We start from the raw sequence: 22,049 nt of genomic DNA on the forward strand, positions 1-22,049 counted from the left end.
GGGAAGCGCGTTGTAATTTTACGAACTATAAAATGTATAATAGGTCACGGTTCAAAATAATGCATATATTTTTCGAAACGAGCTAAAACCACGAATAGTGAAATATAATCCTTATATTACGCGGGTTAAGATAGCAACTTTTGCGACCGTAGCGCAATCCTGTGGCCGTTTAATCGTGCGACTCGTTACGGGGCATTTTTTTCGAGTAGGCGGTCGTATAATTTTGGTCTAGTCTTTATTGTTCGTCCTCAGATAAAACACAATGTTTATTATTGTATATTATTATGATCTCCAAGTTCATGCACCATGCCTATGATTTTTAATTGTGAATTTGTGATGATAAGACTTAAGCTTATCAGTGTACAGAGTTGACTGATAAGAGAATTTTCAAAATAACTACAGATGGATTACCAAGATATGATCGTCCGTAAGAAAAACATGTTGTTATCATTACGATTTTTATTTTTTGATAAATTCTCTGATATCAGGTACGTATTATAGTAATGTAGTCATGGTGTACCATGCAATGTCGCGGAGCGCCGAACTCGATTAATATTATACGATGAAAGTACGTGCGTGTACGAATTGATATTTGTTTTTGGAACTTATGCGTGTCACTGCCAACACCGCCATGTCAGTTTTAAACAAAGTACGTAAAAATTTACCCCACATCAAGCAAAACACCGAACTGCTGTTCAACAACACGGGGCTGTGTATCAAAATCATATCGTGCATGTTGTCTGTGTGCTATTTCTTCTCGTTTTGGTCCAAGAGCTCGACGGTGTTCGGCGTGACACCCGGTTACTTGTTTCCGCCGTCGTTCTGGCTATGGACACCATTCACGTTCTGTTTCTTCGAGACACACCTGTGGCAAGTGCTGCTCGACATTGCTATGGTGGCGGTGTGCAGCAAACTCATCGAACCCCTGTGGGGTGAACTGCAAGTGCTCGTGTTCTTTGCCATCGTCAATGTAGGAGTGGCGTTGTCATGCGCCGTGTTCTATTATATCCTTTACATGTGCACCTGGGATCCAGAATTGTTGTTCTCTGTACACGTGCGCGGCTTGGCAGGATACCTAGCTGGTGTGACTGTGGCCGTCAAACAGATCATGCCTGATAGCACTGTGCTGGACACGCCGGCTGGTCGCATTACCAACCGTAATGTACCTTTGTTCACGATATTCATTGCACTCGTCCTCTGGTTCGTCGGCTTTGTCGATGGCACCAAACCAACAATGGTCATCAGTGGAGTTTTGACGAGTTGGACGTACTTGAGGTTTTATCAGAGACACACAAATGGCACAAGAGGTGATATGGCTGACAATTTTACTTTTGCAAGGTAAAATACCACATTATCTACCTGTGTACATTTTTAACTTGATATTTTTATAGTTTTTTCCCAGTTATTGTCCAACCACCAATTTCAGTATTGTCAAATTCAGTATACAGCATTTTTGTAAAAGCTGGTATATGCAGAAAAACTGTACGTAGAGTTGATATTGCTAGTGCGCCAACCGGTATTACTGTCGCCTTGCCTGGTATTCGATCACATGATATGGACAGAAGAAAGTAAGTGAATCTTAATTAATTTTATACTTTATTTAATTAAACTAAAAATACAATTTTTTTATAGGTACCTAACTTGAATAACATTAAAATAAAATAATTATTTTTTATTAATAAATTATTTAAATTATTTTTAGTTATTTTATATCTCTATGTGATTTTATAATTAATATACACCAGTAATAATTTATAAGTTAATAACAGAAAACAAGGCTTGGTCCATACAGCGACAAAAAAATTAAAGCAAAACAGTGTTTGTATTTTTAAAAACAATTTATATAATCCCATCTGATAAAAATTTTAAAGTTTTTATTTGAAATTGAAATCTACTATTTTATTATGTTTTGATCTGCATACTATGTGGAATGATATTGTATTATATAATATCATTTTTTAGAAATAATTCTGTATTTTTTATTATTTATAGCAATCTAAATATATTATAAAATATTTTTAAAAATGTAGATTGACAGATTGTCTGTTCAGAATCATTTTTCAAAATATACAATGATTTAATATTGAATTTAAATTTAACATATTCATATAACAGTGACCTTCTCAATGATATGAGGTATACTTAACATCTGATTTAGAGCAGTGACTTTTTTGCTTTTTATTTTTATTTAAATATTGTTCTACTATCAAGGCAGATTAGGCAATTAGGCAATTAAAAAGTTTAACACTTATAAATTGTTCCTATACTCTTATAATATATATTTTATATAAATATTAGTTCTAAATTGTCATGGTTGTTTAATAGCATAGAGTATGTGTTGACATATGAAGTTCTGCACATAATTTGGCTATTTTACAATGTGATTCTTAATCCAGTAACATAAATATGACACTAGTTGGAAACTGATTTCCAATGATAAATGTATGACTCCCAGTACTACACATATTGTCATTAAACAGTTTTTTGCATTACTGGCTTGAGATTCAAGAGATTGAAAGACAGTCACTTGGTATGCATAGGGCCTTAATATGTGCAATTACTAAAATGTTTGTAAAATATGGAAAAATAAGCAACAATAAATGTTTAAATTTGAGATGGATATATTATTATGAAGAATAATATGTGTCGACCAAAATTTTGAATTTACAGCTTCTTATAAGTAATATTGACTCAATATTTGAATACATCAAATTGATATTGATAATATATCAATACCAAGTTTAATATGATTTATAAATAATTTTTGTACTTAAATATTGTTATCATAGTGTACCTTATAATTATAGCTTACCTTTTTATAAATTGTTTGTGTTTTTATAGGTTGTTAGCCTTAAAGGCTCTTAATAGCCGATTAGTCGATACTAATAAAGATGCACCAAGAATGGATAACATTGAATCTGAAAGAAGAGACTCTGTAGTTATATCAATTGGAGATTCAGAACAGACATCAAAACTATCACCTACAAATATGGTTTCAAACAAAACAACGTAGTATAGATGAATTATTCAAAGAATAATATTTAATAATGTATTTGTGCATTATCATAATCATAATTTAATCTACTATACAACTATACAAGGGTCTAGAAAGTATAGAAACGTTTTACATTATTTATATGCATATTTAAAACATTTTCTATTTGTTCTAGACACCCAGTATCTAATTTTTTACATTATTTATTGATTTGTTGTACATTTGTTGATATTGTAAATAGGTAAACTAGGGTATTTTAATAACTGATTATCATTTACATATTAAAGCACTATACAAATAACTAAGTATAATTTGTTAAAAATAAAATAAGTAGTCTTGGATAACAGTATTGTGATGTTTCACAAGACAAGGTAATCTTGTATAATAAAAAAATACCAATGATTATATAATTATATATTTTCTGTTGTATAAACCTGATTATAGGTTTTCATTATAATTATTTATATTGTGAGTTTTGTATAATAACTCATTTTAATAATTAATATAACATAATATTTAATGTCTATATAAGCCTGTGATAATAAAATAACTAATTATAATTTATTACTAGCATAAAAATATTGAGTTATCTTTGTAGGTGAAAGGTTATTCTATAGTTTACTAATTCCTTGACGTACATAATGTAATGATGTAGAGTGTGTACTTATGTTGGGAATTATGGGTATTTTGGAAATATGATTATGGTTTTCAAACTTAACAAGTAAAACCTACCTATGTAGATATAGTTTCAAAAAAAAAGTCAAGTTAACACGCTGACAAACAGTACTATTACAGCAGTTATGTACAGATGAAAAGAGCTCAAAATTTGAAATATAAGCATCCATGAGCCTAAAGATCACTATTAAAATCTGAGGTCATCAGGCTGATAAGTTTTAGCGATATACCAAAAAAGTACAAACGTAATTTATTCGTACTATATTACCGATTTTAGTAAGTGCTGTTTGCTTCATCATGACGACTGTGAGTAGTTAATTTTAAATTTTAAACTATAGATTTTAATTTAATCACTTCAATAAATTTATGTGATAATTTTGTGTACAGAAAAAAGTGTTGGATTTGAGATACAATGAAATGTGGAAGGCATGGAATAACACTGCCGAAGAAGAGGATGATAATTCTTCCCCATTATTTAAACGGGATTTGGTACTGTCATGGAAACAATTAAGTGTAACAGTCATAAAAAAAATTCCTAAACTGATTGGTAGTAGTGAGGTTGTAACAAAGCAAATTTTGAACAATGGTAAGATAGAAAAATTGCACATTCAACAATATTGTTTCTAATAAATTCTTAACCATACATCATTTTATTTTCATTTTAACAAATAAAATAATTAATATATTTAAATATTATAAATCTTTAATTTGAAGCTATTTTAAGACCTTTTTATTTTTTAGATAGTACTAAACAGAATACTGACCTCTTGTCTGTTTTTTAAGATAAAATTTTTCATTAAAAAAGATCTTCCTATTGTACACCCATTATATCGTGATTTAACTAATACAGTAATACCTAGTTTTAGTTGAGTTGAAAATTTTTTTTTTCTAGATGATAGTTTTATTCTTTTCCTAACATAACTGAAAAATTTTAAATGGTCAATATTCAAACTAACTATTTGAAACTGTCTCCTGGTTATTAATGGAAAAAATGTTCATTCAAACCAAAGATTCTGGGGTCTATGTCAACGAAAAAGAAAATTGGGAGTTAATGAGGATTAAAATTTAAATAGGGGTCCACAGGAGTTATTAAGTTAAAAAATGTATGTATTAAAATTTAATTTAATTTGCATTTCCTGTCATTTTAATTATTAAAAAAATTAAAGAAATAAAGGTATAAATAAAAATAAACTTAACATGTTATTCATTAAAAAAAAAATGCACTTAAAAATAAAGCCTATTCAAGTGAGCAGCTCTGTGAAAGCTATAAAAATAACACCTAGATGAATTTGTAAAAATTCAATTTTAAGGGTCTTCGACAGCGGTTCTCAAACTTTTTGTTTGCAGAGCCCTTATGTTCTTAAAATAATTTATGGCGTCCCAAAAATTAGAAATGTATTTGAGACAACAATAACTAAGAAATATAATAATAATTTGAATTTAATTAATACGGATATTCTTAGGAAGCTGTAGAGCTCCTTGACTATTCTTGCAGAGCCCTAGGGCTCTGCTGAACAGTTTGAGAACTGCTGTAGACAAATTGAAAAAATTGGCACATGGTCTATGAGGAAAAAAAGTTTGGGAACCTCTGATTTAAACTATTAATTTACTAAAATCAAAGCACTCTAATTCAGTGATTCTTAGTTTAATACTAGACATACAATAAATAATTAATTTTAATTAAGCAACAGCAATACCATTTATTTAAATAATTAACCTTTAAAATCAATGATTCACTAATGATTATCAAATAAATTATGGTTCTATTATCTATCCATCTAGTCCTTTAATATTAAAGATTTAGATACCTAGGCATATTTTTAAAATATCACAGTTAATATTTTAACATTGTTACTTAATATAATAATGTGCAGTATATTATACTATAATTAGACAATAACTAATAAAATATTCATGTAATATTTTCAGTTAGTGGTAATGTTGAATGTGGCACTCTTTTGGGAATTATGGGTCCGAGGTTGGTAATTATTAAATACAATTTTAAACACTTAAGTATGTATAAACACAGGTTTTTATTAAATTGTATTCTTTTTAATCTAGTGGTTCGGGAAAGACTACACTAATGTCTACAATAAGTCATCGAACAAAAGGTTGGTCCATATAAGAGAAAAATAAAACTAATAATTGAAATCCAAGAACAATAGATATTATTCATGAACATATCAGTTTAATTACCTATGTAAACTTTTAATCCAGAACATTATCTAGAAATGTTGAAGCCTAAAGCAAGATATAAAAAAAGTTTTTGGTGCATAATAGCTAATACCTATTATAATATACTTTTTAATTAAATTATACATCATCTGTATTCTGTAATTCAAATTACTATTACTTCACAATATTGTTATAAATGTTATAATATTATTATTAAAGGAAATTTTAATGGAGAACTTTTATTAAATGGACGTTCAGTATCCGAAGATATCATGATTAAAATATCTGGTTTTGTTGCTCAGGAAGATGTAAGTTTTGTCCAATTAACTGTTTTGGAAGAACTTAAGTTAATGGTGGGTATTTTTTATTTATTTATTATACTTATATTAATGCACTATAGGAATAATATATAAAATATTTTTACAGGCTAGATTAAAAATGGACCGAGCCGCAACTGACAAAGTAATCAAGGAACGCATAAATTATCTTTCAGCCGACTTAGGTTTGAATAAAATTCTTAACTCGCGGTTGTGTTATCTATCTGGCGGAGAACGAAAAAAAGTAGCTCTGGCCGTTCAACTTATAAATGATCCACCAATTCTATTTTGTGATGAAATAACTACTGGATTAGATAGTTACTCTGCTGCACATATAGTAAACACATTAAGAAGAGTAGCACAAAGTGGAAAAATTGTCATATGCACCATACATCAGCCTGCATCTGGATTGTTTGATCAATTTCAAGAAGTCATACTTTTAACTAATGGTCGGTTAGCTTATCAAGGATCAGTGTCATTAGTCAATAATTTTTTCCAAAAGTATAATCTTAAAATAATATTTATAAAATTAATTTGACATGAAATAATTAGCTTAAATGATTAATAGGTATGGTTATATTTGTCCTGCTACATATAACAAAGCTGATTTTATTATATCAGTTTTGAATTCAGATGGAGTGTTGGATAGAAATAATGTCAATAACATGTGTGAACTTTCTTCAAATGTAGCACAAATGGACATTAAATTTAATTCATTCAATAAGGATGTATGTTGACATTAATTATTTTTAATAAATAGATTTCGGAAGTTGATCACTTTTTAATTCATTTTCTCGAATACAAATTAGACTGTTTTTCTAGCTAGAAATCTGTTTTAATAACAAGTAAATCTAAATAATTAATTTTTACTTAGATTTCCGGGTTATTTTATATATTTTCCATTAACTGAGAGCAAATTCACTAATGTATAAATTATTACTTAAATACAATACCTTGTGAAACTATAAATAAAAATATTTTGTCTTTTTTAAATTTTAAACTTAATACCATAGATCTAACAACTTGAGTTAATAAGCTTTATACTCAAGTAGGTATTCGGATACTGGTTTTTATATTTGGTACATTTTTTTTCAATTTTTGAACTCTTAGATCATTAAATCATTTTTTAAGAAAATTTGTGTGTATTTTAGGTCTAATACATATTTTTTATCACTATTTAATGTTTTTATATCCCATCAACTTCTGAGTCCTAGTAATACATTGAATTCAATAATAAAATATTATAACTTTAGGTTCAGTCAGAATATGGACATCATTTACAAACGTAAGTCTCTGTTTTAAATTTTTAGTGAATGGTTTTAATGTATTTGTTTTTGATCTTAGACAAAAGCTTAGCTGGATAACTCAATTGTTGCTTCTGCTGTATAGATCAATCACATGTTTCATAAGAAATTACAAAGAAAAGTTATTAGAGTTTGGAACATTAATGGTAAAATTTAAATATTAACTTTTACAGTAATACAGTATACTGCTTAATTTTTATGAATAAAACAATTTATATTCATATTATAGTTTTTAGGTATCATTACTTCTAGTCCTTATGCAAACTTACAATTTGATACAAAAGCAGTTCAAAATTGGCAAGGATTTTGGTTATGCTTAGTTATTAACACAGTGTTCCAGTTCAGTTATTCAGCCATCGCCACACATCAAATTAAATTTTCAGTTGCCCATCGAGAAGTCAGCAATAAAATATATTCCTTAAGTGCATACTATGTGTCTGAATTAATAATATTAGTAAGCAACATGATTAACTTATATTGAGTTTTTAACTGTGATAAATTGTATTTATGTTGCAGTATATTTGGGCATTTGTAAAGACAATAGTCTTCTGCATTGTTGTGTTTTGGATTGTTGGTGTCAATTGGGTTTATATGCAATTATTTGTATTCATGATAGTCACATTTGCATCTGTTTCATATGGTAATTAAATTAAATTAATTATTTAATTATTGTTTAACATTGAATAAATTAGTGATTAATGTATAATAAATTATGGAACACAATAATATTATGTGTACAAAATTATAATAGTATTATTATTTCAGGAAGTTTGTTGTCAGCGTACTTTAGTTGTGTAGAGGAAGCTGTTGTATTTTCAACAGTTTATGAGTACTTAGCATTGCCTCTTAGTGGTGCTTATCTATCATTCAGGTAAATTGTAATAATAAGATATTATAGTTTATTTAAGTGTTTATTAAATATGGTTATGTGTTATCAGGTCATTACCAAAAGTGTTGTACTCATTAAGATATCTGTCATTATTTTTCCTTGGTTGTGAAACAGTGTCTACTCTATTTTGGGAGAGAATTACATCATTACGTAAGCATTTATTTAATTATTTATCTGGGATCTAGTGGTGTATTTCAGAGGCATAGCATATTATTCATTATTAATGATGATTTTTTTTATTTAATTATAACTACGAGTAGGCGTGATGCATGAAGTTTTATATGCACATTAATAAACTATTACAATATTTAAAAAAGGGGGGTAGGTATTGTGGGAATCAACCACTTTTCCTGTAAATATGCCATTATTGAGAAAATGCAGGTAATCTTACTATTTAAATTATTTTTAATTTTTATAGCATGTACTGATGTTGCTAATTGTTTGGACAACGGCAAAGCAGTTTTAAATAAATACGGTTTTATAAGCAGTGATTTGTATTTTGACATAATGACAATGCTTACATTTTGTTTGTTAGCAAACATATGTGGTTATTTCGGTGTACTTAAGCGAATGAAAAAACAACCAGCTTATTGAAATAATATATTATTTTATAAGTATTTTCGAGAATAAGAATAGTAAGTGTCATTATTTTTTTTTTATCACTGTAATTAACTATATTATAATTGAACAATTGTAAACCATCTTGTCTTTAAATTTGTTTATTATTAATTTATATCAATAATATATTATATTGTATCAAGTAAAATGTATGTCAATATTTATATAATAATAATTAATAATTATTATAACTAATAAGATATGAATGATATGATACCTCAATCCAAAATTACAATTGAAATGAGTATAATATTAAAAACTGTATTTTTAGATTAACTATGCATATCTATTCACATTTAACAACCTATAGTCATTATTTTCTTGTTAAATAATTATATATTAATATTATAAATACATTGTTTTAAAACTATATAGTACTGAATATTTCAGAAGTCATACAATTGTGTATACGGTTATAGTCTAAGTATATTACGATTAAATTTATAAAAAATAATTTTCATTAAATATTCATGTTGTTTTTTGAAAAACTTTTTAATATATCAAAGTTTACTACCACAATTTGCAATTTTAGAATAGTTTATGGTATAGAGGAAAATTACTTAGTAAATTATATCATACATTTAATCTATAGATATTACATTACAATAGGATTAATATTAATTTCTATTAAAATTAATTTATAATTTAGTAGGTTTATTTATTTTTTACCTGTATTGATTGTTAGCATATGATCAAGATCCTAAAATTATTAATTTCTATTAGATTTTGATTTCTCAGTTAAATTCATTATATGTGTATCAATATGTATATTGTGTGGTAGGTATACTATACTAATGGTGGGTATGTACAAAGGTTCCCAAACAATGGATTGTGGTTTTTTTCTTGGTAGTTGGCATTAAGTTTTGAAAAATGTTAAAATGTATTGCAAAGATAATTATGAACAATGGTATATATAAAAAAAATATTAATACCTTACCTATGCAGGTCATCAAAAATGAAATATTTCGACATGTATAATATTGTATATTTCTTATGTTGTTTTAAATTTAAACATTTGTATGACACGATACGGAGATCGTTATAGCATGACGTCATGAACCACCTGTAGGTTTATGACAATGTGCTTATGATCTTATGTATCATAATAATATTATATGTACTTAGTACCTATAGAAATATAAAATATTATATATAGTGCGAATGCCGAATTGCCGAAATTTAAAATCAATAACTATATAGGGTGTAACAGGATTATTTAACAAATATAGTAACATTTGTAATGTAAGTTTGTGAGGACGCTACACCCGCATTATTGTCTGTCTTACTAATGTACATCATAACAAATTTTTGCTCAGCAGAATACATTTTGTGATGTTAGCTTTAATATTAGAGTAAATTTACCTATTATCAAATTTAAAGGTAAGAATATTATCTAGATAATGAAATAAGATTTTATTGATATTATCATTTTAAAGTTGACTTTAAGCTGTAATATTTTACATAGCTATAGCCTATAACTCATTTTAAAATAATAATATCATTAAAATTATGTCGTTGTCTTATTGTCTAGATAATATTCCTACCTTTAAATTTGATAATAGGTAAATTTACTCTAATATTAAAGCTAACATCACAAAATATATTCTGATGAACGAAAATTTGTTATGATGTACGTTAGTAAGACAGAGACAACACACGCGGGTATGGCGTCCTTTTAAATAGTCTTATTACACCTTATATTATATACATAATATAACTGGTTGCTATCTGCTGATATGTAATATACAGGTGCGACAAGCGCGTATTATGCGTGTATAATATTTATTTTTACACGTGACAAAAAAGTAGGCACCTACTACCTAATAAATCATATATAGATAAAACCAATGAATCACGGACGAAAAGTCCATTTTAAAAAAAGTTGGACAAAATGTCCAGAAACGCAAAATATTTTATTTGATTAATATTTATTTTAAATATTTAAAAATTTAAAAACGTTTATACATATATTAAATTATTATATTTTCGTATAACTAACACAGATATAACGGAAATCCACTATAGTTAAGTATCTATAGTAATGACAAATTTATATATATTTTTTTTATATATACTATTTTTTATTTTAGTTTTAGTTTAGTTGACGTGTTTATAAATAAAATAAAATTTATTGTTTGTTGAAATGTATTTAGTTATAAATACATTTTGATATTGTTGTTCCTAAGATATTGTGTGATTGTATGTTAATATTTTTAAATAGATGTATATGTACCTATTAAAAATAATAATAAATTATACAATTATAAATGAAAATAAGAAAATAGAAAAAAAATATAATGATATAATGTGTATAATATATAATGTCTACAAACATTTTTAAATTTTTAAAATAAATATTAATTATATAAAATATTTTGGACTTTTTGTTGGACTATAAAAACTGAATCTGGACTTTTAATCCAAATTTTTTTAAAACGGACTTTTTGTCTCTGGACTTTTTTACCGATTATCAAAACCAATATTGGTAAATTAATCAGTAGTCATAAGACATAATCTACGTGACCTATGTATCATGCATACAGAGATACTTGTTTTCTAGTTTTTGGTATTATCTTTGTATTTTTTTCAAAAAATGTTATTTATATTTAATATTTTATTTGTCTTTATTTGAACTCATTCATTCCAAAAACAAACTATGCTTATTATAGAGGGACATAATGTACACTTTTTTATGCTTTTTTTTATTGTTAATTATTATTTTATGAATTAATAATTATTATTATTTATTATATTGGCGCTATGATGGAACACTCCATGACGATTTAATTTTCAAATGTTATTAAATAATAATATTTTATTTTTATCAATAATATACGCCCCCGTATGTATACAACATTATAAGCTTATTCGTTAATATTATTATAAAATTTAAAAATTTAAATAATTAATTATCTATTCGTGATTTAAAGATTTTAACCGGGTTGATTAATCATAAAAAAAAAAAATGTCTGTAGTAAACATTCGATTAATCGGAGCAAAGTGACTATAATTTTGGCATAGGTAGGTCGTAGATGTATAGAATGTTTGTGACACATCAGTGTATTAACACGAGAGATGTTTAAAGGTATATTTAACCCAATAACACAAGACGGCCGTTTTAAGAATTAACTTATAGAGCCAAATAACATTATTACTCTTTCTTTTCGTTTCAAGTGATTCATTATCAAAATTGGTTTCTTGTTCATAAAATGTGTCATTATATATGTTTGTTTTATATATTGGTAGGTACTCGTATAAGCTGCTTCGGAATACGTTCAATCTTAATTATTATGCGAAAATGGCAATATTTAAATGAGAATTCAAAATAACTAAACTACTGAACCCTATTCGAAAATACAGTGAACTAGACAAAAATATAAATATTTTGTATTTCTAAACTCTGAGCAATAACAACTTTTGAAACCAAATACGTGAAATACGCAGTCAGCTTTATCACACATCTTATTTCGCAAGGTATCACAGTACCTATTTATTTTCCATAACATTTTTTGTCCCATTGTCGAAAAGTTTGAGTATTCAATACATGGTTCACTGTAAGTTTCTTTAAATCGATTACAAAAAAACCCAAAAGTATCTATTTGACATAGCCACAGTTTTCACAAGCCATATAGATTAATTTTACAATTGCATTTTAAAACTAATTAATAATAATGCATAAAATAATAACCAATTAAATTACATAACAAAAAACGTTTTTTTACATTAAACATAATTTTCAATAAAATGAATTTAACATTATAGCTATATTAATATAAATACAATATTTTATGCTACGGGCCTACGGTGTATAAGTATACGCAGCCAATTAAATGTCGGAAAAACCTTTTTGTCCGTTTCCAAAAAGATCCGCGTTTATTCTTAATAATTTATACCATACGAGTACATTTTATACAAATCAACTGTCGTAGTTTGTATTTCTCAATTTCTGTTTCGATGAGCGTCACGCTTATTAAAATAATCGACTATGAAATAATTCGCTTTCCATATGTGTATCGTCAGAATAGACTGCTTTGACGACGACGAGGGAGGCGGTGATTGGGCCTTAACTTCTACGGCTGGCACCATAATAGCCGCGTTTACTAATGAAGTACCGCATCTGTGGTCCTGCGTAATTGACTAGCTGCAAGATAGGTGATGAATAATCTTTCATTAATCATCAAATTGAGTAAAAAGAATTTAATTGCAAGTTAAAATATAGATTAGGCACAGTCGTACAGATTAATATTTTTAACTATTTTATTAGTTTTTTCTTCATTAGAAAATACACTTTTGACGCAGAACTAGCTTAGGTAAAATAAGAAAAACGTACAATTAAAATATTATAACGATTCATACCGGGCCGGCGCTACCTTTTACGTATCCCCGGGAAAAACTTATTTACCTAACCAATAACCATCATAGTCACCTATAGCTATAACCTATACCTACTGGTAACATAGGTGTAATTAAAGGCGCGAGGCCTTGGTCAAATGCCCTGCTTTGCCTCCCTCTTACAACGCCCCACAAGTATGGATCATTTAAGACTTGGAATGAAATTCTAAAAAGTAATACATTTTTTATTAAATGTCTTTATGATATTTACGAAAAATCGATATTATTTTTATTACACGTGTTTTTGTATGTTTGTGTGTGCAGGAGATGTAATGAAGAACAATTTAAGCATCATTGCCTTGAATCATTTGTACCGGGCGTTGGAGTTGGCTAGATACCATCAAGACTTCGGGTCCACTAACATTTTATCCACCGATAACCGGTGTTACAGTTAACCAGTCAACCAGCTACATTTGGAGCTGCATCGACGGTCACTTATCATAAGTCATCAGTGCCGAAAACTCTGGATTCATATTTTGATACCATTCTCTCTTGAAGCATCACCGCTGTTTTCGATGGCACAGGGTAAACCAAAACTTATAAAGGATTCGGACTCGCAGTAACCGTAGACAAAGTGTATTACTGGATCCCGATAACAACGGAGATTTTAAAGTCCGTTGTCTTTAAGCCAACTGGTGAGAGGAAGCCCAACGAATATATATTTTCTTCTAAATAATTTTAAGGCGAATTACAAGAAATTAGCGTGCAGAGTAAACATGACGTTCACTTAACACGTCATATTATTAGCATATTATCCTAACAGCTTTCATATTCGATTGTTTATTTATGCAAAAAATAAATATTTTTACGCATCTGATAATACTATTAAAGCGTATCGATATCCTCCTCAATGTTTTTGTCGTTTTTAAATTAATAACTATCGACGAGGAGGGAGCAGTGGCGTATATAGGGAAGGATAGGGGTTTAAACCCCGCTCGAAATGTATGGTTGGTACGGGCATTGATTTTGATTGTATAATTAATTGGAATTTAAGAACGGAAATTTGTTTTAACCCCCTCCCCCCCTGAAATTAATTTTTATATACATCACTGTGAGGGTTGACAATAGATATTTAATTATTTATTTATAGTTAATTAATCATCGGCCATTCGGGCAAAGAGATTACATAAAATAATACAAAATTTACAACAGAAAAGAACATTTATTATAGAATATTAAAATTAAAAGTCTTACATTGCAGTTACCTATTTGTTCAAAACCTAGACACAAACACCGAAGTTTAAATTCGTTCTCAAAATAAAAGTTAAAAGCAAGGCTGTTGCCTGTTGAATTTTCTTTATTTACGAACGGAAAAATACCGGCCGTAGAGCAAATATTAAATCAGGAAAATGCCACTTTTTCAAGTATTTCACGACTTTTTTTACTGTTTAATAATTTACGAATAAAACATTTTTCATTGAATTTACGTCTGGACGTACTTAAGAGAGTGCAAACCAAGTTCGAGTCCTTAAGTTATCAAACGAAACGTTTAATTCAATGAACGAGTGGGCAATACTGCAGGGTTTTCAAGCAAATAATATTGTTTAAGTCTCAACACTGCCGTCTAACAAACCCCATAGATATAACTGATATAAGCAATAAGCATAGCTTATGAATCGATATAGGTTCAGTAAATTTAAGGTCAGTAGACAGGATTATACTGACATCTTTAATAGAAAGGACCTACTTTATTATATGTCCATATAAAGCAGTGGTTCTTAACGGGACGATATCGCCCCCTTGGAGGCATTCGGTCTCTCCGGGGGGCGATAATTTTGATGGGGGCGTTGAGCTTTTTCAAACTCGGAGATTAAAAATAATACTTTATAATAATATTTTTGTATAGTAAAGTAAAATTGTTTTGTTTAGTGGAGTGAAATATAATCATTACTATCTTCTTAAAATAAGAGTTTTACTTTAATTTAGTATACTGATGAATAAATAAATAAATATATGTATATATTTATAAGAAGAAAATTTGATTTCGCACGAGAGGGGCGTTAGCAGTTAGTTGTTACAATAAAGGGGCGCTGAACCAAAAAAGGTTAAGAATCACTGATATAAAGGGTGTCCGGCGTGAGGATTTACCAATTGCGATATCTCCTGAAATAATGAAGATTACATGATCTCGAAGCAGCAAACGTTAATGTGAAGCGACCATCGAGGATAAATAGGTACCCCGAGCTTGCGCCCAGGATGAACAAACGTCATTTTTTATTTCTGTTCGACGATTTATTTTTTACACGTAAATCTAATAAATCATATACAGTAGAATCTGCATATTTGGGACACCACATAAAGTGGACAACCACTTAATAGGGACAGATTGGCATAGTTCCGAACGAATGTATCGGTTTATTAGTTATTCGGTTAATCAGGACGGTCGGATAAAGGGGGCAAATAGGTCACCGCCTAATGTGTCCCAATTAAGCGGATTCTACTGTAGATAAAAACCAATATTGGTAAATTAGTAAATAGCCATAAGACATATCACATATGCATAGAGTAGATTTACTAGTTAAAAAAAAAAAAAAATTCATAGGGACCAGGATAACAAGTATTGTATCATGGGCAGTACCATGAAAAATTTGGGAACTTCTGGTTTACAGGGTTGTTAATTTTTTTTAGAATAATTCAATTAGAAGTGTAGCATGAGTATACAGTATAACATACTATTTTTAGAGAATAAAATATGGTTACCTATTGAATTAAAAAATGAACAGCAAGTTATACTGTATTATACATAATACATAGAAAATAGAAATAAACTAGAATGAAATGGGGTAATAGGCAAAAAATAATTATATAAATATCAAATTTCAATATGTTTAGAATTCAGTAGGTATAAATAAAAATACAGTATTACGTACATTTAAATATTTAATAACATAATAATAAAACAATAATAGTTATACAATATTATATAACTTAATATTATGTTCAAAGTAACTAATGAAAAAAAATCAAAAAATTTTTAAAATTTTCCCAAGTCATTAACAAAATAAAAACAATCAAATATTTTATTTTCATTTATTCCTAAATAAACTATAAAATAGTTTTGAACATAATTTAATAGTTTACATTTTAGGAAACATAAAAATTAATTTTGGGTAGTAAATTATTATTATATAATATGTATATAAAAATATAATTGATGATGTCTTTTTTTAGAATTCAATAATAGCTATTAATGAGTTATATAAATGACAAATTTTCAACAATTGTGTATAACAAAAATTTCTTTTTAAATCACAGGTTATGATTAGTATTAACACTTAATGATTAATTAACAATATGTAATAATTAAAATAATTAAAAAGTAGAAAAATAATTTTTTTTTATTTTGACAGTGTAAAAATATTAAATTTTTTAGGAAATTATAATAAGCTCGTCTATAAATGTTTTTTGGTATCAATAATTGCTTATTTTGGTATCAAGGAATGAATGATTTATAAATTTTGGTTCATTACCAATTTTTATACATATAAAAGTAAAATAGAGAAGTATGTAGTGTATAACAATAAATAAATATATGAGCACACTACACATATGGAAAATTTTTATTTTGTTAATTCAAAAATAGTCAGTCTAAACTTCCCTATAGTATAATAAGAATCTTACAAATATTGCAATACAACACATTTTGAAACATTCCGTACAGAGCATAATTTAATGAATTATACATTTATCAATTGATATTTATATATAAATATGTTAAATGACTGAAGCATTCGTTATTTATTATGTTATAAATATTCTTTTTCTTGATATACAATTATTTCCTGAGTTATGATAAATAATAATAAATGTTTTAATGCCAATATGAATGAACTACTGAACAGACTAGAACGGGCTGTTCTCTGACTAGAATAAATGTTTCATGATTATTTATTAATTTTTAAATAAGTTTAATCTATAAACAATAAATATAGCAAACAATAAACAGTGAACTCATAACAAATTTTTCATTTATCTCTGAGGCACACTTCACAAGTGAAGATTTGAACTTATTCTACTCTATAAGTAACATATTATTTTTGGTTAAACAACTATATCGTCCATAAAGAAAATAATTATTTTTTTGACTTTGCAATGGCATACCCATTACCCAGGTAACATGAACTTCCCTGTTTAGATGTGTGCACATCAAGATATGCCTGTCTTGAAAAAACACGATGACATGATTGACATTGGTACTTGCTAATGTGCACCTTGTTATTGTGTCGCAACAGTGATGTTTGGAATTTAAACGTTTTACTACATGCCACACAATAAAACGACTTACGATGATATTTTTCTGTATCGACAATTAAAGGTTGTTCAAAATTTGATGACTGGATATTTGCAAAATCTGAACGCCTGTGAGATACTTTTGGACGAGCCTAATAAATATAAAAATGTTTATTAATATATTTTGGTGCTGGTACAAATTATTTATAAAAAATATTATTATTTAATACTTATTGCTATGCATAATATATAAACAACAGTCCAGTGGTAATAAAACCAAACATTTAAAAATATGGAAGATTATATTTATGAATTTAATTCCAATTTTCGCACACAGAGTCCATCTGCAGAGTATAGTCATAATTCTATTGAATTTGGAGCTAATGTATTACCAATTTATTTAAACATTAATGACCAAAAAAATCCAGATTACAACCCTAAATGTACTGCAATGATATTAGACTTTGGTTCTACTCCACAAGATGTTGGTGAAATATGTTTTAAAAATTACTATACATACATAATTTCAGTTTTGGTTATGAAAATATCAAATACTGATCCGAAAAAAATAAAAAAATGGTACATAGCTATAAGACAAAAGGTTGTATACACGTTTTATATTTTGTAGCAAACATAAAAAAATTCAGTAAGAAATAAAAAAATTCTATTCAATTTTTATAAATTTTAGAAACTAATGGATAATACTCATACAGAATTCCAATCACAAGACTATGTATGTATTCAATCTTCTGAAAGTGAAATAGATTGGTCAGATCTGTATAAAATAAAACTGATCTTGCGTCAACCATCACCAAATTGGAGTAAATTTGGCATAGATGACGTAAAGGTTGTTCGTAAAATTCAGTTAGAAAATGTATCAATACCATAAATAGAACATTAGAAATATATTTTATAATAAAATTAATATTAAGTTGAATAACTTATTTCAAAATGACATAGGTAACTTATAATTTATAATAATACAATGTTGTCATCTATTCATATTCATCAAAAATTAAAGATAAATACTAGCCTTATTTTTATGAATCATTTGACGTGGAACATCTGGCATAAGAGGATGTGGCGGTAAATTCAATGGATCTAAGAATGACGATTCCATTTGATTCCGTCGTTTTTGATTCAAAAGCAATGGGTGAATGTCATAACCATTTAAATGTGGATAAAACATAGTCATCGCTGATGTTGTTTTTGGAAATGCTGATAAATCGTATGTCAGTCCAGAAGTTGATGGTGATTGGTCCGTGTCTGGTTGCTCCAAATCTCCATCACACAAATCTTCAATAGAGGTTGTGCAATGTACACTTAGACCCACTAAAAATATATACACAATCAAAATTGGATTTAAAAATATTTCATTAGTTTAAGGAAATTTAATTTAGGAAATATTGACTGTTAAACACAATTTATTGTTGGGAAATCTACAAATAGAACTTACACCAGTTATCGAGCATTTGATTCCCAGACATCATATCCGATTTGGACAAACTGGATGAGCTGTTTGGTGAACAATCTTGGTTTGAAGTCAGCGATTTTCCGAGATCCGTTTCATCGTCCATACTATATACGTTGATCATTGAACATCAATTAATCTAAAGATAGTATTCACGGCATATTACGTTAGTAATCGTGGTAGATCTTAGTGTTCAATGAAGCGACCTTACTTGTGCTTTTGTCGTCCAGCCGACACCTGTCGGGCTGTTGTGTCATTCGAAGCGTGGTTTCTAATGCAATTGGACTGTTCAATGACGGAAGTTCAACTTAGTATTTTGAGTTTTCACCATGGTCTCGCAACGTCCCCTCGGTAGGTAGGTACTAGGTTAGTTAGGACTTAGGACACAGAACAGCACTACTTAAACACTCGAAGAACAAATATTATTATTTATTATCAACAAGTTTTTGGCGTACTAAAAAATTATTTAGAAATCAGCTGCGGCTAGATTTTTATCACAAATACATAATAATTCAATAATAATATGTTATTATTAGTAGATAAAGGGGATATTATTATTCCATAGCACTGTTGTAGCTGCAGTCGACGCGTAATTGGACGTCGGTGTAATTATCGGTCGTTTTAATTGACGCGTACGTTCGGCGGACTCGAAACAATCGTCATTATCGGGGAACGACGACGTGAAGAGCAATAAAAACATTCTAAGAACGCAAAATAATCTACCCATTGCCGGGCCTCCCGGCGAACCGTAAATCGTAATACTATAATAATATAGTGACTACGGTCTACAATTGTAGTCGTGTTTTAGTCGGTCGAGCTCGTTGGTTTGTTTTTTTTTTTTTTTTTTAGTAAGCTTTCGTGATAAACGATAATAATTGATAATGCGACTGTTTAACGGAAACGTAAGGTTATTCAAAAACAGTAATGCGATGATAACGCGATTTGCGCACTGTGATAAGATCAAGCCACCGTTATACTGCGTCACGACGGAGTGTGTAAAATATATCATCTTCAGTTTTCAACGGTTCTCTTGAGTTAGAAAAAAATAAGAATTGTGAGTGAAAACCGTAACTATTTATTTTGCTGTTTGTAGCCCGCAAGTGTTGCTATAGCATACACGGCAACACCCGCGCTATGGTATTGGTACAAGGTAAATAGTACGGAAACGGCCGATATAGGTAGACACCAGCTGCTGTAATGAGGTATATTATAGAGATATAGCCGATACATTTTTAAATAATAAAATAATATTTAATATATATAGTATTTTTAATACCGATACATGTAATGCTATTAAAAACGGTCGTTCCGGGCACGCTTAAGACATTAATAGGTATGTAAATTAATTTCGGGTACCTTCTATCTACGAATACATTCATTTTTACCGGAAAACCGAAAAGAAGTATATCTATTTAAGAAGAACATTTAAGAGAATGAGACATTAACGTCGTGTCGGCGTTCGCTGGATAAATAGTAATAAATAATATTATGTCAAATTATATCTAATCAAGTCTATATTAGGTACAATACCTATAATAATTTATTCTATACTTTTACGATTTAATTGCATACTCTACTATAGATCATATTAGGAAAAAAAGTCTGGCATTTATCAAAATCGCGAACATTTTAGTTAAAAAATTCTAACATTTTTATAGCATACCTAAGATTTTAAAAAGTTAATAGGTTTCTATAAAAGGTTACTCATAAGTTTTAAATACTGGAAATAAAAACAAGTAGAGTATGATTCTGTGAATATTTTTTATGAACCCAAATTATGTTCCAGCAGAAAAACATTATTTTTTTTCACTATAGCATTTATATTGGTTAAATTAAGATATTTCCAAAATGTTGGTCCATTTTGATTATTTGATGTTACAGTAAATCATGTAAACGTAGTTAATGACGTAATTTACCTAAAATTTGGTAAATGTTATAAACAGGGTTTGAGACTTATAGCACTTAAATTTTTTAAAATAAGCGCTTAAAAAAGCACTTAAAAACATCATTATAAGCGCTCAAATAAGCATTTAGAAAAACTTAAAATTGAGCAAAAACATTTAATCAAAAAAAAAAAAACTTTCTTTTTACACGACAAAGTAGGTATTATAGACATAATTATAACTGTGCTATAACTAATATAATTAAAGACTACAAAAAATATTGAAACAAAATGATTAGGAAAAGTTTCTTACCAAAAAATCAAAATAATTCTTTGTATCATAAAAAAATCAAACTTCACTTTCGAGACATTGCCTTATTGTTTATAGATTTTCCGAGGGATTTTCTGAAAAACTATAAGAAGTAGAAAAACTGGTCAAAAAAGTAAAAATAATCAGAAAAACAGGAAATAAGCATATTTTTAATAAATTGTTAAAAAAAGCAAAAAAAAGCACTTTTAAATTTCATAATTGAACGTGTTTTAACATGACATACACTTCCATAGCACTCTGCTACATTTCAAGAGAATTCATAAAAATAAGCAAATGCTTTAAGTCCCGAGCCCTGGTTATAAATGTAGACTGTAGACATTCATGCGCGTAGTCAGGAATTTCAAAGGGAGGGGGGGTTGTTATTCAAAATTAATTGACAAAATTATACACAATAATTTTAATTAATAACTTTACGTATACTTTGTTGTACAAACACTACAAACGCATTAGAAGTGGAACGCAAATGGTTTATGAAAAAAAAATGTAAGTATTATTATTATTAATAAAAAAAAAAAATGTAATTCTATGAGTATACCACGGCTGAAGAGGGGTGTTACCACACCTGTAACACCCCACTCCACGGCTATACACTTGTAGACATTCCCTGATTATTGACGCCAATTACCATTTTAGTTGGAGAATGACGTTTAATTAATGTATATCGGCGTGAACGACATTCAAGAACGTCTAGTTATTTCTCATCGGAAATGTTATGCAGTTCAAAATATTGTAGTAATCTTAATTGCACCAATAAATAATTTAAATTATGC

General features: G+C 28.3%; 5 protein-coding genes across 7 annotated transcripts; 4 read left to right on the forward strand and 1 right to left on the reverse strand.

Moving 5' to 3' along the window:
• Positions 1-318: 318 nt before the first annotated feature.
• On the forward strand, positions 319-3,403 carry LOC113550528 (transmembrane protein 115). Its single transcript, XM_026952421.1, has 3 exons — positions 319-1,338; positions 1,392-1,568; positions 2,842-3,403. Exons 1-3 carry the CDS (start codon positions 608-610, stop codon positions 3,011-3,013), a joined length of 1,080 nt encoding a protein of 359 aa, XP_026808222.1. The 5' UTR covers positions 319-607; the 3' UTR covers positions 3,014-3,403.
• A 263-nt stretch (positions 3,404-3,666) lies between these two features.
• Positions 3,667-14,509, forward strand: LOC113550527 (protein scarlet-like). Of its 2 annotated transcripts, XM_026952419.1 has the most exons (15): positions 3,667-3,976; positions 4,058-4,256; positions 5,600-5,648; positions 5,732-5,781; positions 6,065-6,198; positions 6,272-6,663; positions 6,731-6,890; positions 7,416-7,447; positions 7,507-7,612; positions 7,696-7,920; positions 7,983-8,106; positions 8,232-8,337; positions 8,405-8,505; positions 8,774-8,990; positions 13,630-14,509. In XM_026952419.1, exons 1-14 carry the CDS (start codon positions 3,968-3,970, stop codon positions 8,947-8,949), a joined length of 1,863 nt encoding a protein of 620 aa, XP_026808220.1. In that variant the 5' UTR covers positions 3,667-3,967; the 3' UTR covers positions 8,950-8,990; positions 13,630-14,509. The 2 variants fall into 2 exon arrangements, with proteins under 2 accessions (XP_026808220.1, XP_026808219.1); XM_026952418.1 differs by lacking the exon at positions 13,630-14,509 and having other exon boundaries at positions 3,668-3,976; positions 8,774-9,055.
• A 2,728-nt stretch (positions 14,510-17,237) lies between these two features.
• On the reverse strand, positions 17,238-19,830 carry LOC113561281. 2 transcript variants are annotated; one of them, XM_026967608.1, is made up of 4 exons: positions 19,273-19,830; positions 19,052-19,205; positions 18,629-18,927; positions 17,238-17,747 (listed from the first exon to the last, which is right to left on the reverse strand). In XM_026967608.1, exons 2-4 carry the CDS (start codon positions 19,188-19,190, stop codon positions 17,439-17,441), a joined length of 747 nt encoding a protein of 248 aa, XP_026823409.1. In that variant the 5' UTR covers positions 19,191-19,205; positions 19,273-19,830; the 3' UTR covers positions 17,238-17,438. The 2 variants fall into 2 exon arrangements, with proteins under 2 accessions (XP_026823409.1, XP_026823408.1); XM_026967607.1 differs by having other exon boundaries at positions 19,278-19,828.
• On the forward strand, positions 17,791-18,254 carry LOC113561282. Its single transcript, XM_026967609.1, has one exon. The coding sequence runs from the start codon at positions 17,888-17,890 to the stop codon at positions 18,221-18,223; it is 336 nt and encodes a 111-aa protein (XP_026823410.1). The 5' UTR covers positions 17,791-17,887; the 3' UTR covers positions 18,224-18,254.
• On the forward strand, positions 18,263-18,614 carry LOC113561283 (nicolin-1-like). The gene has a single exon (XM_026967610.1). It carries the CDS (start codon positions 18,290-18,292, stop codon positions 18,482-18,484), a length of 195 nt encoding a protein of 64 aa, XP_026823411.1. The 5' UTR covers positions 18,263-18,289; the 3' UTR covers positions 18,485-18,614.
• Positions 19,831-22,049: the final 2,219 nt, after the last annotated feature.

Source organism: Rhopalosiphum maidis, chromosome 1 (assembly GCF_003676215.2).
Source record: "Rhopalosiphum maidis isolate BTI-1 chromosome 1, ASM367621v3, whole genome shotgun sequence".
NCBI classification, from domain to species: Eukaryota; Metazoa; Arthropoda; class Insecta; order Hemiptera; family Aphididae; genus Rhopalosiphum; species Rhopalosiphum maidis.

Coding starts and splice junctions, on each gene's coding strand:
- LOC113550528 (XM_026952421.1), top strand. CDS start 608: ATGCGTGTCACTGCCAACACCGCCATGTCAGTTTTAAACAAAGTACGT. Junction 1,339..1,391: donor GACAATTTTACTTTTGCAAG/GTAAAATACCAC, acceptor ATATTTTTATAG/TTTTTTCCCAGTTATTGTCC. Junction 1,569..2,841: donor CATGATATGGACAGAAGAAA/GTAAGTGAATCT, acceptor GTGTTTTTATAG/GTTGTTAGCCTTAAAGGCTC.
- LOC113550527 (XM_026952419.1), top strand. Junction 6,891..7,415: donor TTAATTCATTCAATAAGGAT/GTATGTTGACAT, acceptor TTATAACTTTAG/GTTCAGTCAGAATATGGACA. Junction 7,921..7,982: donor TGTCTGAATTAATAATATTA/GTAAGCAACATG, acceptor TTTATGTTGCAG/TATATTTGGGCATTTGTAAA.
- LOC113561282 (XM_026967609.1), top strand. CDS start 17,888: ATGGAAGATTATATTTATGAATTTAATTCCAATTTTCGCACACAGAGT.
- LOC113561283 (XM_026967610.1), top strand. CDS start 18,290: ATGGATAATACTCATACAGAATTCCAATCACAAGACTATGTATGTATT.
- LOC113561281 (XM_026967608.1), bottom strand. CDS start 19,190: ATGATCAACGTATATAGTATGGACGATGAAACGGATCTCGGAAAATCG. Junction 18,928..19,051: donor TCAAATGCTCGATAACTGGT/GTAAGTTCTATT, acceptor ATATATTTTTAG/TGGGTCTAAGTGTACATTGC. Junction 17,748..18,628: donor AAATGATTCATAAAAATAAG/GCTAGTATTTAT, acceptor TATATTTATTAG/GCTCGTCCAAAAGTATCTCA.